This window comes from Pollicipes pollicipes, unplaced genomic scaffold (genome assembly GCF_011947565.3).
Source record: "Pollicipes pollicipes isolate AB1234 unplaced genomic scaffold, Ppol_2.1 Scaffold_4002;HRSCAF=4701_pilon_pilon_pilon, whole genome shotgun sequence".
Taxonomy (NCBI): domain Eukaryota; kingdom Metazoa; phylum Arthropoda; class Thecostraca; order Pollicipedomorpha; family Pollicipedidae; genus Pollicipes; species Pollicipes pollicipes.
In genome coordinates, this window is record NW_023596420.1 from 29,770,998 (window position 1) to 29,787,429 (window position 16,432).

At 50.6% G+C, this 16,432-nt stretch overlaps 1 protein-coding gene across 1 annotated transcript; it reads left to right on the forward strand.

The window, feature by feature from the left end:
- The first annotated feature begins 1,384 nt into the window (after positions 1 to 1,384).
- LOC119094362 (alpha-2B adrenergic receptor-like) lies at positions 1,385 to 8,802 on the forward strand. Its single transcript, XM_037217427.1, has 2 exons — positions 1,385 to 1,796; positions 8,774 to 8,802. The coding sequence occupies exons 1-2, from the start codon at positions 1,385 to 1,387 to the stop codon at positions 8,800 to 8,802; spliced, it is 441 nt and encodes a 146-aa protein (XP_037073322.1).
- The last annotated feature ends 7,630 nt before the right edge of the window (positions 8,803 to 16,432 follow it).

Genomic DNA, 16,432 nt, shown 5'->3' on the forward strand with positions numbered 1-16,432 from the left:
TCAACGCATCCATATATATATATATATATATATATATATATATATATATATATATATATATATATATATATCTGCGTGTGTGTGTGTGTGTGTGTGTGTGTGTGTGTGTGTGTGTGTGTGTGTGTGTGTGTGTGTGTGTGTGTGTGTGCGTGTGTGTGTGTGTGTGTCCATGCTTCTGGTTTCTAGGAGGAATACGGCTGTTACTACTGTCTCATCTGTTTGCATAATGCTCCTCGCAAATGTACTCAACAACTTACGAGATCAAAGCTTATATTAGACCGCATCGATCATGCGACTTTCCCGCACTTCCCACTTGAAATAACTCCAGATATTTGCTGCATCATGTTAGATTCCGATAGTACACAAAGTAGATCGGCACCAAGGTTATGTGTAAGTTACGTTAAAACGTTCGCTTATCTCGTGAGGAAGAAATCGATGGCTTAAACGTAACTAACCTTGATATTTCCTTTCCCGGCTGGGACGATGTCAGCGAAGTTCGCAAATGCCGATTCCAGCTGACCTGTCGGTCGAATCAGACAGGAACATGCTGCATTGGCACGGCACGTGTACTGAGGCACAAATCCTTGACATCAGCCTGTCGTCCCATTTGGACCTTTCGGCGTCGCGTAACAACACGACAGCGTAGCAAACGGCAGGAACAGCACCGATCAAGCTTTCTACGCCACTGTGGCGCTGCCCTGGACGACCTACGACGCATATGGTTATCACGTGAGGTGTGTATTTGAAGATACTTTCTACGAGTTTCATGTTACAGTCTCTCTTCGCTTGACTGTTATGTCAAAATCAAGAACTTCCGTTTTTAAAAGCCCGCCTCTCCCTACATTGACTTCAAGATAAGCCTGGTGAGCGGATTCCGAGTTGAGCTCGTTCAGTTTGCGGTATAGATACGATGGCCGGGATGGCTGAGTTGGAGGAGCGCGGGGGTCGTTAACCCGCCGCGTGTCTCAAGTACGGGTTCGCGTCCGAGAAATGGCGCGATTAGCATTATATTACATTTATGCTATTATATAGTATATAATGATAGTCTATAATGTTCATTTGGAACCTGTTGATCCAGTAAGTGACGCGCTAAAATTTCGGCCGAAACTCACCGAAGTGGGACTGGACTACTGGAGCGTTGAGGCCAAGGTCTTCGCAGGAAACGGTGCTCGGTAACGACCCTATTAGCCAAGCAATCACTGCACGCTGTCATCACTAGACGGACATTGACATGTGAGACAGCTGGGGGCATCCCGAAGAGTGTGCGTCAAATGCGAGTGCACCAACATCGCGTTGCCCCAGCGACGGGACGCCCGCGCAGCAGCCAGTTGATTAGCCGACGCCGGGCACGCGCCACTCGTCCGTCGCTCCTCGACTCGGCACAATGTCCGCCGCAGCAGAGGCCATCATCGGCTTCATCGTGTTCACCAGCTCGGCGGTGCCCGTGGTGGCCATTCTCCGGCGGCGGCAGCTCCGCGAGGCGTGCATGTACCAGCTGCTGGCCAGCATGGCCGCCGCCGAGATGACCGTGGGCGCCATCTCGACCCTGCTGGGCTCGCTGCGGCTGCTGCACGCGCTGCCGCCCGGCTGGGTCTGCCTGGTACTCGTGTTCTCCAGGGCTTCGATCGCCACGTCCACGGTCGTCTCGTTCCTGATGCTGAGTCTGGAGAGGTACGTCACGGTCGTCCACGGCATGCGCTACTTCGACATCGTCACGGATCGGCGGCAACTGCTGCTGGTCGCCGCCTCCTGGCTCACCGCTGCGCTCCTCTCGGTCTTTGGCATGACGCTTCGCGGTTGGCTGGGAGTCGGCGCGATAGACCTCTGCGACCACTGGCAGTGCATTCCACCGTTGTTTCGCATAACCATGTCCTTCTTTGTCATCTTAATCTATTTGTCCAGCTTGTGTATCAACGTGTGGGTCGGGTGCGTTGGCTTGCGTCAGAGAAGACGAATCGAGCGAGAGCGCGCGGCTGTGAATAATCAAGCAAGGCAAAACCTGTACAAGCATCAGGGTTACTTTGCGATTGCCATTATGTCTTTGATGTTTTTACTCTTCATCCTTCCAAACTCGGTTGTGAACTTGATTCAGGCTCTGGAGCTGGCGCACATACCAGCCGTGCACCAAGTCACCACCTTTTTACGACTGATCAGCATGATGACGGATGGCTGGGCCCTGGCTCTGCTCTGCCCGAAAATGAAGGAAGAGTACAAGCGAATGCTCGTCAAGGCAGTGTGCTGGCGACCGCGCTGGTCACGGGGAACCCGGACAGCCGTCGGAACAGGGAACACGCTCCACGTGAGCGTGGTTCATGTCTCGGGCGCGGGGGGACGACTACCTGAGCGTTTGGCTTCACCTCACTTCGCGAGAACACGATAGCTGGTGCCAGACGACAGCTTCGTTGAGCGAAAGTTCGCCACTGTGGAGAGAGACCCCTTTGTTAGGAAAAAAGGAGGCCGAACTCATCATAAGGTGGTGCATCGTACCAGACAAAAATACACCATTTGAAAAACGAGAAGGCGAGAAGGCTCACATGCCGGTAATTGGAAGGACAATTATAAGTGTTGACTGTTCTTGACAGTGCATGTACAGCAGCGGTGAAAATATCTGCATGAACCATGCAGTGTGACCCTAGGCATATTCCTATTATGAGGGCCCTGGGATCCTGTAAGAAGTTGCTGGAGGAAGCAGCAGACAGAAAACAGAAATGTCAACATTGATGGCACGCGTCAACCGAGTGCCTGTCTGTACCCTGGAAGGCAAACTTCTGATTTTCTCGCTATGTACGGCCGCAGCCTGGACAATACAGGCTAATTGCATGCTGCTCTTGTACTTCCGTCAGAATGCACATGCTGTCTGTAGGCTGGCATCGCCTTCTGATGTTATGAGCCGGCGCCAGTTGCACCAGATCTTCTGTATGTGTGTATGTCTCTCACGAAAGTGATCGCGTATGCGTATACTGCTGCCAATACACTGGTCAATTATCTGCATGCAGCCTTGTGCTTCCACGCAAGCGCACATGGTTGCATATTATATATGGCCCCATGAGGATATTTTAAAATATGCCCTGGTTACATAGGCTGGGAAGCTGGCTGTCACAGAACAGGGACAGCGGCTTATTCTCAATCTCTCTTTCTCCCATTCAATCCAATCTTAGACTGAGGGACGTTTCACATTTGTGTAAGTTCTGCTGTTCCGGTGTCTCGCCTCCGGCTCACTGGCACACACAGTACGTCCAAAGTAAATTCTACACTTGACACTCGTCACAATACGTCCCGCCGGCACGTACGTCCTCGCGCCGGCGGCTCTCAGAATCTTCTTGTTACTACCTCCTCTCCTGGTCCTCACGGCCGCGTCCCTCACGCGGGGCTCCTGGGGCCGGAGGGGAACGCGGGCGCCTCAAAGCATCGCTCGTCAAACTGCGCAAACGTTCACTGGCTCGCACACAGGTGTTCTCTGACACCTTGCACTACACCCTTCTTAAAAGAAGAAGGCCCTCCTAGTTGAATAATTCAATCATGACATAATGAAAAAATCCATGCCATAATGAACACATCCCACGAACCTAACTTAACGTGCAGAGTCAGGGGGCCCTTAAATGATATCCAGGACGTCATTGCAATTAACCTAAACAACATGTTAACACAAACAATGCAAATACACCATGAATTCTTGCTATGCACCAAGCTATGGCAGTCATGGGCTAAATCGATCTGGAGGCCGTCCGACTCGGGCGCTCCGCTGTTCGCGATGACCGTTTGAAGACTTTTGTTCTACAGACATTGGGATCCGGGACCTGGACGCATTCGAATGGGAACTCGGACTTGATGGTGACTCATTGGTTCACGCCAGGTTACGGAGGGTTAGTGGTGACGTGACGTTGGCCCGACCTAGAAACGTCTCATTTTTGGCGTTGTCATCAGAATCAGAGCCGCGAAAGACTTGGGGTCAGCGATGAACGCAGACACCGATTGGCCGACACCACTGAATCGGGAACTGGGATTTGGATGCTGAAGGAAGCTTTATTGGATTGTGACAAAACAATACAGAGTTCTTTCGCGCCCGATTTCAGACAAATACGTACCACCTAGCTAAAATAGAACCGTAAGATCAACAAAACGATCACCAAATGTTGAAGTCCAAAAATGAGAACAAGACAGTTGTACGATTAAGTCATGTTACTCAACAATGATGAGTGCAAGACGCCACACTCATGACTGTTTCGGCCGTTCCGTGCACAGTAGAAAGGGGTGTGGATCTTGGGAGTTGCCATCGGGCCCTGGGCAGAGGGTTGTCTCCTTATTGACTCTGCAGCGACTGGTCTGCCGTCCCTGTCCGGGTAGTAGTGATGAGGCGGTGTCGGAAAGGCGGCGGGCAGGTCCTGGGAACAGGTTGCGCTGTCGGTTTACTGAGGTTTACGGTTTACGCCTCACGTCTGAGAGGGGTCTGTTTCTGTTGGAGGTGGTCACAATACAGGACCGCTTCACGCGCAGTGAAGTAGACCGATGGCGATAGCTACCGTGAGGCAAGCATTAGTAAGCGCCGTCTACTCAGCCGCCGTTAGGCCCAACTGTTGACATTGCCATGATTAATAATGGTTAACATCACCAGCGACGGCGGACGGACTGGAACAGGTTATAACGCTTCATCGGCAGTAGTCACCACAAGACTTGGCGGAGTAGCTAAGCTCCATAGTGGTAGAACGTAGCCGGATTGAGCGTGGATAGCAAGATCGACGAGAAGCGTGAGTTCGAATTGGTGTAAGGTATGGGCTGCACCGCTGCCACCAAGGTAAGTTACGCTGTTCCGGTGTCTCGCCTCTGGCTCACTGGCACACAAGGTACGTCCAGTCACTTCTGTGCATTTGACACTCGTCGCAGGCCCTCGTCATAGTACGTCCCGCCGGCATGTACGTCCTCGCGCCGGCGGCTCTGAGAATCTTCTCCTTGTTACTACCTCCTCTCCTGGCCCCCGCGGCCGCGTCCCTCGCACGAGGCGCCTGGGCGGAAGGGGAACGCGGGCGCCTTAAAGCGGCGCTCGCCAGACTGCGCAATCATTCGCCGGCTAGCGCATAGGCGCACTCTGACGCCTTACATTTGTATGGGGCATTGGACTGAAATGGGCATTTTGAAGATCATTCGGTGCGATTCACAGACATGCCCTTCTTAAGACCTAAAACATTCTAGTCTTTTCAGATGTACGCCTGCGAAAATGTGCAGGCTGTTTCAAGGTTACCCAAGCATTCATGACGCCATAATAACGTCATTCAAATCCTGCCATTCGGCTTTACATGCAGCTTTCAAGCTGCATGTAAAGCCGAATGGTGAAGAAAAAATATTATTGTCGAGTCGTTCAAGATTCTAGCACGAAATGCGTCTTGTCGCACATACAACAAGAAGTTGAACGTTCTGACTATTTACGATGGAATTAATACTTGTCATTGAATACTTTAATAAAATCTCTATAACCGAGTGTGTGAACACAAGTAAACACGTGAGAACCACGGATAAGTACGCAGCAAAACCACGAGAAAGGATCAAAATACGAGCACTTAACAATATTTAGTTCATCACACATCCAGCACTGCTGTGGAAGATTGAAGAACTACAAAAGAGTGATTTCATACAGACGTTTCATCGCGCAATCAAACGATGGCGTATTGAGTAACATATTGACCAAACAGAGAAATTATGTTGTCCAGAGAAGTCTTTTCCGCTTAAAAGTATACCACAAGTTACAAGTAAGCTTATTTCATCACATCTGAGGCCTAGTTCATTATCTTCAAATGTGGAACATTCTATGAACACGCGCTCGGTTGGGGGAATGACTTTAACCCAGGGGGGCAGCTAGAGCCTTGGAAAGGAGGGGGGGGGGGGGCACATTGTTGACAAAGGGCCCCCTGATAGTAAAAGCGCCCCCCCCCCCCTCCAATCGCCGAACATGACCAATTTGTTATGGAGAACATGTCTTCCTTAGATTATGTATATATAAATATATATATATATATATATATATATATATATCACATTTCTACCTTTTATAACTGGAATATAGGCCACACGCTACCGCAATATCAATTCTGATAAGTTTATAGATGACAAACTGAAAACCACGCGTTAAATAAGTGCATGAAGTAAATCGCCAGCGCTTTTCGTTTTCCAGTGATCCAGTGGACTCTGTTTAAGTCGATGGAGCTCAGAAACTTTGCCAGAATTTTTATCAGGGTTGTACAGAAATATCAAGGATTCCGCGAATGTAGAGTGGAGTTCAAAATGGGTCAACAATTGGCATTAACATGGTCAGGCCATATTTGTCTGGATATCTTCAACATTCAATCAGAATTCGTAAGTGATACAAATCGAGAAGAGTAGTTTTGAGCACGAGCCCTCGCATATCTTAGAAACAACAAAAAAAACTCGACGACGGGTGTTGCAATCTCCCTAGGCCGCGCAGCGTCGGGAGATTGCAGTTGACAGACTGCAGTTGACATTAGGCTATTAGGCCAACAGGTTAAGTGACGCATCTGAAATAAGTAGTTTTAAACACTTTTGGCCACCAAACCATGCATTCAGAGATATTCCGAACGTATATTTCACTTGTGCGGTTTTTAGATTGGTGACAATAACGCAACGATCATTACAGCACCGCAAGGTATTGCTGGAATCTGGTTGTGGAACTGGAAGAGTAAAGGTCAAATTTCTATTTGTCGTGTTGCCGCAACTGTCAATCCGCCCAGAGGTTAACCTGTAAATGGCAACAAAGATTTCCAGTGTGATCTTAAAACTGTACGAATTAATTTTCAAAGACATTCAGAAACATCACTTCACTATCGCTATTGTTGCGCGCTCGGCGCCCGCCCCCTGGCGTTACTTGCAATGGTCAGTGGTTAAGTGGTCAATGCCGTTCGGTTTAACGAAAACTACAGCCCAAGCTATCGCTGTCCTTGCTCCACGAGATTACGGGCGTGTCACTTGGCCTTTATGACGCACTCAGCTGCTGGGGTTATATGGCACTGCCAGCCTCCCACCCTGGCAGGAACGATATGCGCGAAGTTGCGATTTGTTCAGCGATTTATTCAGTGACGAGTTCCGATTTCTCTGAAAAAGGTCTGAAGTTCGATTGTGGCAGGAAAGAAATGAAAATTACCCTTATTTTTGCAATATCATGTGATCTTCGAGGTCAAAAGCTTGATCAAAAAAACGGGAAGCTCGATATCACCCGGCAATTATCGGCCGATTTGAAAATTATAAGCGTTAAAACATTCACAAGCATAAGAGCTAGCGTTCGTCAAGAGTCCTGACCTCTCAAGGTCACCCTTCAAAAACAAACGCGGGCTCAAAGGACGGAGAACTCAATATCACCCAAAAATTGCCGGCCGATTTAAAACTTGAACACGAAAACATTCAGCACAGAAAGAACTAATGTCCGACAAAATCTCCTGACCTCTCAAGGTCATCCTTCAAGGTCAAACGCGGACTTAAAGGACGGGGTACTCCATATCACCCAAAAATGATCGGCCGATTCTGAGCTTGCAAATGTGAGAATATTCACCATAGAAAGGACTAGCGTCCGTTGAAAAGCCCTGACCTCTCAAGATCACCTTTCAAGGCCAAACGTAGACTCAAAACGACGGGAAACTCGATTTCGCCCAAAAATTATCGGCAGATCTTAAAGCTCAGAACATCAGAATGATCACCACAAAAAGAACTGGCGTCTACCAAAAAGTCCTCACCTCTCAGGGTCATCCTTCAAGGTCAAACACGGACTCGAACCTCCCCGGGCGTCGTCCGTGTATTTCTCAGTCGTTACAAGCTTCTGATTCAGCGGTCAGTCATTGGGGTATAAATGACTCACATATCTATATCTATACCGGCTCCCGCAGTCGTGTCCGAGTGGCTCAGACTCCCTACTCTAGCATGTGGTAAGCACCTGAGGTTGTGTTTGTGAAACGGCTGATTGTTTGACCTAATAGATGCCAGTTGGCTGGGCGCGAAAGTGTGTCCTTGATTATAAAGTATGACCGTGTCAATGCATTTGGTGACGCGTAAAAGGTACCCTGGAGGCTACAGGGAAAGTTTTCTGACACAATATATCTATTGGTGGCTTCCAACAGTTATCTCCCATTGTCATTCAAATTATGCCAAAACAGAGAAGGCCATTACATTTTTGAGAAAAACTGGCATGCATTTCGTGACTCAACACAATCAGCACACTCAATGGAAGAAATGTCAACAATGGAAGTTGACAACCCTCTCCTTTAAAACATTGCTAGTGCGGGTCTAAAAAGCTTGGCTAGTCTGTCCCGAACTGCTTGTTGACACGGCGTCGAATCGTGACATCCAAACCGACGCATTGCACACACCTCGTAGCACACACGGTGTATGACACTGCACTGTTTTGCGCCTGGCCGAGGAGCGCACATGTTGAAAATGCCCCTTGCCCATTCTATAAAAATATGTAAATATAAAATGTATGGAGAAGAGGGCGCTCCTTCGGAGACTTCGGGGGCCCGCCCTTCCCGCTGGTCCCGGTAGCGCGTGCCATACAGGATCATCGTCGGGAAGGGGCTCAGTCGGCTTATCGGCTGGTCACAGCAGGCGTGCGCGGCACCTCAGGGCCAGGCAGCGGGCTAGCCTTGGAGCGGATACAGCCCACAAGAGTCACGCGGCCGCGCACTATCCAGCCATACGATCATCTCTGCCCACCGCCCGCACTGGGCGTCACTGAACCACGCGCGCGGATGCCACCCCTCGCGTGCCGGGCCCCGTGCAGCTCGCTACGTCCAAGTATCGGACACTTAGCGGTCAGAACAGAAGCGCGTGTAGGCTCTGCACCTGCAGTTCGCAGACGCGCCCGCCACGTGGGGATTTCCAGCGCATTAACAGATTACACGGAAGGGTTTAGCGGATTACTCTGCGGGGTTTTCCAGTGGCCAGACCTGTTTGCCGCCTACAGTGCTTGCGCACAATCACTCGCCAGTCAGCCGCGATGATCACCCCAGTCTGCACCGTCTGCATTCTCTTGCAGGTGAGCTGGTTCCGCCACATGTATGTCACCTGGTGGCGTAAGCTGACTTTGGCCAAGGCGAGGTATCGTCACCGAATATGCCCCTCTTGTCAGAAAACTTACCCGGCTGGGTACACTAATGGGTACCGATATCGAGTGGGTGCCAGGCTGACGTGGGTAGATATTTGGGAGAATTACAGGTAACCATGGGTACGGGTACGGTTACGGCATGGGTAAGGATATGGTTCAGATGTTTACAAGGGTCGGGTAGAAACGTCAAGAAATCTGATACAGCGTTACCGCTCACGTCTCCTTGACTCATAAACAGTTCTACCTACACTACGTCTGCAATTGTAACGCAAAAGGTACGTTTGACTATAAGCTTCCCCGTCGTCGTCGTCACTGGGGCTTTACAACGCTCTCAGCTGCTGAGGCCATATGGCATCGCCTGCCTATCATCCTGGCAGTAAGGGCGGACACCGCGGTGGGTCGAACTATAAACTTCTCCATAATCTGGAACCAAAGTACTAACGAACTGCAAACTGTGCACGTGATGGGTACAACTGATTCGGAATGGGTAGCGAGTGCATATTGGCAGACCCCAATGGATAGCTGGTGAATTGGGTAACGGGAATCTTACCCTCTAAGGTAGGAAGGAGGTCTCTACCCACTGGTGTGGTGGTAGAAATCGTGGTCTTACAACACGAGCGACGCAACCTCCGGTAGTCAACGGCATGGCCATATCAGTCGAGAATCACCCATTCATGGCATCAGACCCCACGATAAAACATCAGTCATACTGGCGACTACTGCGGTGATGCTTTTCGCCGTGAAAGACGGCTGATCGGTGGCAATGCGTTTAGTATGGGCAAAAAAACGGAAACTGTTACCGTCGAGCTTCCGCCCGGGTCTCATTGAAAGGTTTCCTTAGCTTCCGTTCTCGCCGATTTTTTTCCTCACTTTTGCTCACCTCTGGCCGTCCCCCAAGGGATGCAAAAGCATAAACTTCTTCTGGATAAGCTGGATGGGAGCTGGATAACGTTCCAGCTCCCGTCTTGTCACGCTGGACATTTCTTTAGAGATTAGGAGCCCAACAATATTTTGGCCGCATATTCGAATACCTCGCACGAATTTCATTGTTCCATCTGTGAACTATCCGGGTGGCCATTGATTACACCTTTCTTATAAACCTGAATACTTCAGAGTATTTAACAGATCGTTTTGACGTTAGGTCTAACTTATATTGTGACGCGGACGGGGGTCTTGGGTCCCAATGTGAGCACCATTGAGCATGTTTTAAGAGTCACACTTTTTCTTCTGACGTCACCTTCTTTGACTTTCATCCGACGCGCGTGAGACACGTGCGTGAAAATGGCTCGCACGCAAACGAAGGTAAGGTATTGTGTGGCATGTACCGCGGATCGGGGGAAAATAGGGAGGCCGGAGGAGGGAGGGGCTGGGACAAACACACACCCAAAGAAATGCGCAGCTAGGAAGGATGCATCCTGTTCTCATGGTGACAAATATTTTATTGGTAGACGCCCCAGCTGCCAAGATGGCGGTAACAGTCTTTGGGAGGCAAACAGCCGTCTGCTTGCGTCTACAAAGACAAAATCGTACATGTGCTCATAGTCCAATCCAATTCGCACCACCGGCTGCACGCAGCTCTCTCTCTCCCTCCCTCCCCCTCTCTCTCTCTCTCTCGTTCTCCCTCTCCCTCTTCCTCTCTCTCCCTCTCTCTCTCTCTCTCTCTCTCTCTCCCTCTTCCTCTCTCTCTCCCCGTCACTCTCTTCCTCTCCCTCTCCCTCTCTCTCTCCCCCGTCACTCTCTCCCCCTCTCTCCTTTTCCCCCTCTCTCCCATACACACTCTACCTCCCTCTCTCTCTCTCTCTCTCTCGTCTTAACCCTCTCTCCTCCCATCAGATAGTCGAATTCCGGTGAGTGGTTCGTCCTGAACGGGAGCAAACGGTATTCATATTTCTTGTTCTGAATCAATCAGGGACCTTCCAGGCACCAGACCACCGATTGGCGCGAATGTATGCTGTTTTTGCGTTCAGATTCATGCTTCATGAACACCAGAGTATATTTGAGTACAAAAGCCTCCGCGGGCATTAACACCATTTTTTTTTGTACTTTACAGTAGTAACTGGAAAATACTTTGTAACTCGAAAATATACCCTTCTTACATACGACATCAAGCAGCTTCCAAATTTTTAGATGCATTCTTCCCTGCGGTGGCAGGGAAGATTAGCATAAGCATCATAAGCATAAGCAGAAAACCCAAAGTATCCCATGACATGCTTATTTTTTATGCAGTCACAGTGTACAGCTACACCAATGCGGTAAATCTGCATGGCGGATTGAAAACCATTTTTTAAGGTCACAACATTTGACAAAGACGTCGAGTGACAAAGTTCATAAGTAAGACGCTGCTATAGACAAGAGTGAGCGGCGGCATTGACTTTACTGCTCATTGTTACATATGAAATAGTGTTCAAAAAACGTTAAACCCAAACTTCACCAGACAGTAGCGGCGCAGTTTCTGATTGAATGCTGTGGTGCAAAGGCGTAGCTCGTATAAAGGTGTAGCTCGTGAAAAGGTGTAGCCTGTGCAAGGGTGTAGCTCGGTTAAGGGGGTGCCTGCCTTATTACAGAATGGCATGTCTCCAAGGCAGGGGCTTCGTATCTGGCTCCAGATTAATAGTTTTGCCGCCTTCGCGAAAATCAGCGAGAGAGTTAGCGACGCTAAATGACCTGAGCTGACCTGAGCTGCGAAATGCTTCGTTAAAGCCTCAAAGCGAGATGCCTGGTGCGGCACTGCGGGTCCTCGTAATGCTCTGTTTTCATTCCCTATGTTCGGGGCAAAAACGTACGGCTATGGCTACACAAACGTTCGTATGTTGATGACAATAATGACAATGACACAATGACGGAGCGCTGCCGACCTTGACGCCTGAGCACTTATTCTCCCCGTTCCAGGTGCTAAGTCCTACGTACAGCGCGCCGCTGCCCGCAGCGCGCAGGTTCTCCCCCTTCCACGCGTCCGTCCCGTCCGCAGCCCAGGTGCTCAGTAGCATCTCTGACATCAGTCGGCAGTACGGGATCGCCATCCCGTGGCCACACACCACCACTCCGCGGCCTACTGAGGAGACGGAGACGGAGCTGCCTCAGCCGAACGTGGTGCCGCCGGGCTGCGCGGCCGGGCTGCAGCGCTGTGGCTCCAACTGCTGCTTCGCCGTGTCCAGCGACAACACCTGCCCACCAGGCACGATCAGGGTGGACGGCGGCTGCCTGGGGTTCAACTGACCCGGGGGACACACGGAAGTCGGAGGAGCAATGGAGCGGTAGTCGGAGCAGCGCGGCAGAAAAAGCCGGAACGTACTCGTGCCGGAGTAGGCGCACGGTGACGCTTTGGCGCACGCAGAGCGTCAGCCAAGTGCGGGGCCGATGCAGCAGCCTACTTCAGCAGAAGTTCAACCGTGCGGATGTTCGGCTGTATGACACTGGCTGACAGGAAGTCGTAAGAAATACACGGACATCCGCGAAGCGCGTCTTTAGCGGTCGGTAATATGTATGCACACCGAGTGGGATGTAACAGTGGACGAGCTGAGGAAAAAGGCAAGCTGGGGTAGGTTATCCTATATACAATAACCATGATACAAACGTGTATCCGGGAGAGATATGCATGTTTACAACGACTGAAAAGAATGTCACGCGACCTCCTGCGTGACTACTGTGGATCAGCCCTGGCAGCGTTTCCTTTATAACAGCAGGCGGAAGTGACACAGTGTGGCCCTCGTTTAACGCTCGCTTGTCGCGAGAGCATGTTATCACCCGTAGAGCACAACCAAACGGCTGATTATTATTTGGAGAGGCACCTTCAGCCCCCAGCACACATGACACAAGTGAATGGACTCTCTTCAGCATACATGCAAGACTGATTGAAGTTGCAGCGGAACAGTTCCAAAAACCCAGCAACAGACTTGCTGCCCTAGTCCGCATGTTTTTTTTAAATATTTTTTGGTAGCAAAATTCCATATTGACGTCACTTGGCCGCCAACCAAAAGCAGGAAAAGCTAAGGATAGACCTTGGATATCGCTTTGAGTTTTTTTCCCTGGAAAAGGGCATAGCTATTCAACTTTAGCTTATTTGAATTTTGCTTCTGCGCCATGTGTTCGGTATACAATCACTTGCCAAACGCCATAACGAACTTTGGTGCAAAACACTGCATGGGAATGAAATTCTGGTAGCTGGATGAGTCCGAAAATAATACAAATAAAGTGCGTCATTTAGATAGCAAAGAAAAGTCTTTAGCTACCGGTCTTCTGAATTATTCCTTCAAAGTTCTGATGTTGAGTTAACGGCCGCGTAGACCGCGTTGCGTGAGGCGCAAGAAGTGTGAGCTGTGCTAATCTACAGACCGATACGATCCTGCTACTCGTTTTTCATTTCCCAGTATCGTTCAAAGGCCACTCCATTCAACATTCACACACTTTATTTTTAACATTTCCATACATGATTTATCATATACCTATGTGGTAACAGGCTGCTTGCTATTGGGCAGTCTGGTAGGTGCAAGATTTGTGCTCTCGCTGATATCAATACGTGACTCATGACGGAAGCAGCAAGTCTCAAGCTGTTGCACCTTCTGGTTTCATTTTACCCTGAAACAGGAAATACAATGAGATTTTCCAAAAAAGGCTTTTTGTCGCATCATGATAGAGTGAAAAATATTTCATCTTACCTGGCCACAATCCTGGAGGACGTTATTTCCTGGTATACACCATACCAGGAAACGTCAAGTTTTCCAGCACTGCAGCTAAGAGGAGATGGGAGGCCCTACGAATTGGATAGCCCCGGCTCCTTAGAAGCAGCAGAGCCTGCAATCTCCTCGGAATTGGCAGCAGGACCTAATGCGAATGTAATGATGCCGTGCAGTTTCAGAACACGAGCGGTACGTCTCCCTCCCCGGTGCCAGTGTATACATTTTAGGCGGAGTAACTTTTACCATTCATTTCGTTCATTCTTACTTCTGAGTTCATTAGAACCAAAACTGCGTAACATCTATAACTTTTGGGGCGGTGCATCAAGCTAAAAACTGTTCGGTTGTCGACAAAGACAAGTATGACTAAGATAGGACTAGTTTACTTACGAATACCTTATCACAAAAATGTAACGGGTGCACGCGAACATGGTGTAAAGGAGTTACTCAACCTTCATTTCATACCCATGCCATGAATATGTCCCAGCTGGTTGACGTTCTAGGTCAAGTAAAGTATGAACTTGAGCGTATTTTCTAAGGTCACGTCTTACAGCACATTCACATACAACACACGAAACAGTAACTGCGTTTCCTCGCACTTTTCAAATCGGCAGCCATGCTGCTCTTGGCGACCATGCCTCGCTAGAACATATTTTCGCGAGATCACTTCAAGTCGGGTCACGATGAGTCACGAAATATCAGCGTCGCATTCTTCCTTTTTTGGCTTGCGATTGCCAAGGACTGATCACAGCGGGGCTCCGTGGGGTCTGCAGTGTGGCGTTCCATTCAGCGTTGGACCGCATGGCGATTGCATGGATATCTCGGCGAGGGTTTTTCGCGAATGTGATGCAAAATGGTTGAGTATACTATTTTTATCTTTTCATTATTTCCTCTTGTCCGAACATCTACCTAGGACCAGTACCCACGATTAGTGCCGCTTGTTGCGTAAGCCCTGATCCAACAGCCAGATCGTGGAATTCCGGCGTTGGGATCCCTGCGGGCCGCAGTGCTCGGTACGGTCCGTCCCACCCCGTGACGACACCGCACCTGAAGGGCAGGCTCACAGCGTCTAACAGGGAGTCCTGCGTTGGCAAGGGGCCAAGTCGGCTAGGGACAGTGTTCGAGAGGACCCGAAGAGGACAGCAAAGGGCTGATTGGAAGACTGGGGAGCTTGAAGAGCCCAAAGGGGTAGATGGAGGTCACACTGAGGGTCCCGGCTTGGGGGACGGAGGGCACATGCACCGGTGCGCCACAAACTCCGCAGCAGCCCCAACCCCAGGTCAGTGACTAGACACCGACAGCTACCAGATGGCACCGAATCGAGTCGCCTGTTTAATTAGATGGCTGGTTCAGGCGACACCAAGTGTGTTAAGGCGACGGTGGGTTGAGGCGACACCGGGTCACTGGCTTGTGGCGTCACGCTGTCATTCGTGTTTTGTGCGATCTATGTTTTGGGACTCTTGGCAGACCAATCCGCCTTTGCATGATTCACAGACTGAAGAAACAAACAGCTCAGTACAGCTGCATCCGTCCAGTTCTAGCGCTCCCGCCGGCGCGGTGCAGGCCCTCCTAACCGCGGTCCCTGGCCCCGCCCGTGGCCGAGCACCGTCTGCTTGCTCAACGCCACCCGTCCGCGGCCCGGCTGCCAGCGTCCGGCAGTGACGGACAATGTCTCTGCCCGGCCGGAGCAGCTGCAGACCTGTGCGGCGTGGCCGGCTGTTGGCTCTCGGCGGCCCCGAGCCAACGCTATCAGCCTGGCTGTGGTGGGCGGCTCTGGTGAGCCTGCTCGCTCTCCCGGTGTCGGGCGCCGATCTGTACCCGAGCGGTACTCTGCGTCAGTACCTGCAGGACGTGGTGGTTGAGGCTCTGCGGGAGCACTGCCGCCCGAGCCTGGGCTGCGACACCGCCCGCGGCCCCCGCTGCCCGGACGACTGGCTGCCCTGCGCCGGCCACTGCTACTCGCTGCTCGACACGGCCGCCACCCAAGCCCAGGCGGCGCGTCGTTGCATGGCGCTGCAAGCCGGTCTAGCAGAGCCGCGCACGCGCCCAGAAAACATGTGCGTGACGGCGCTGGCCGGCGACGCAGAGGTCTGGCTAGGATTCACCCTGAATGTGTATGGACGCAGCTTCGCAGGGGCAGACGGCAAGCTGCTTTCTGCCGGCGAGGGCTTCTGGGACAACGGACAGCCGGACAACTACAAGGGCGAGGACCCAAATGGCGAGAACTGCGTGGAACTGCTCCCGCAAGTGGGATGGCATGACCGGACTTGCTCTCACAAGGCGTTGCCAATGTGCCAACTGAAATGATCATTCCTTAAGACGCAGATTGCCCACAGCAGTGATGCGCATGGCTGTGTCTGTTGTAACCGTACTGGCCATAAGACTGTGCTGCACAAACAGGGCTGATAGACGTTCATATCATGTACCGCTGGAATGCAGGCATACATACATGCACTGCTAGAAAACATCAGCTGTCTGACGTGATCGCCAATATACTATGTTAAGCAGCATTTCTCTCAGGCTTCAAGTCTGACATCATCATGAATATATTATGTTAAGCAACATTTCTCTGAAGCTTTGAATGCATTGTGAACAGCAGCCGAACGAATGTGTAACTTTATTCGTAGGAAACCTGTAAGCATGCAGCTTGGCTCTGATGCCA

What these genes read in the sequence shown, in the direction of transcription:
- LOC119094362 (XM_037217427.1), top strand. Translation starts at nt 1,385, where the DNA reads ATGTCCGCCGCAGCAGAGGCCATCATCGGCTTCATCGTGTTCACCAGC. An exon ending in CTTTGGCATGACGCTTCGCG is followed by an intron (nt 1,797 to 8,773) that starts GTTGGCTGGGAG and finishes GGCCCCGTGCAG; the next exon opens with CTCGCTACGTCCAAGTATCG.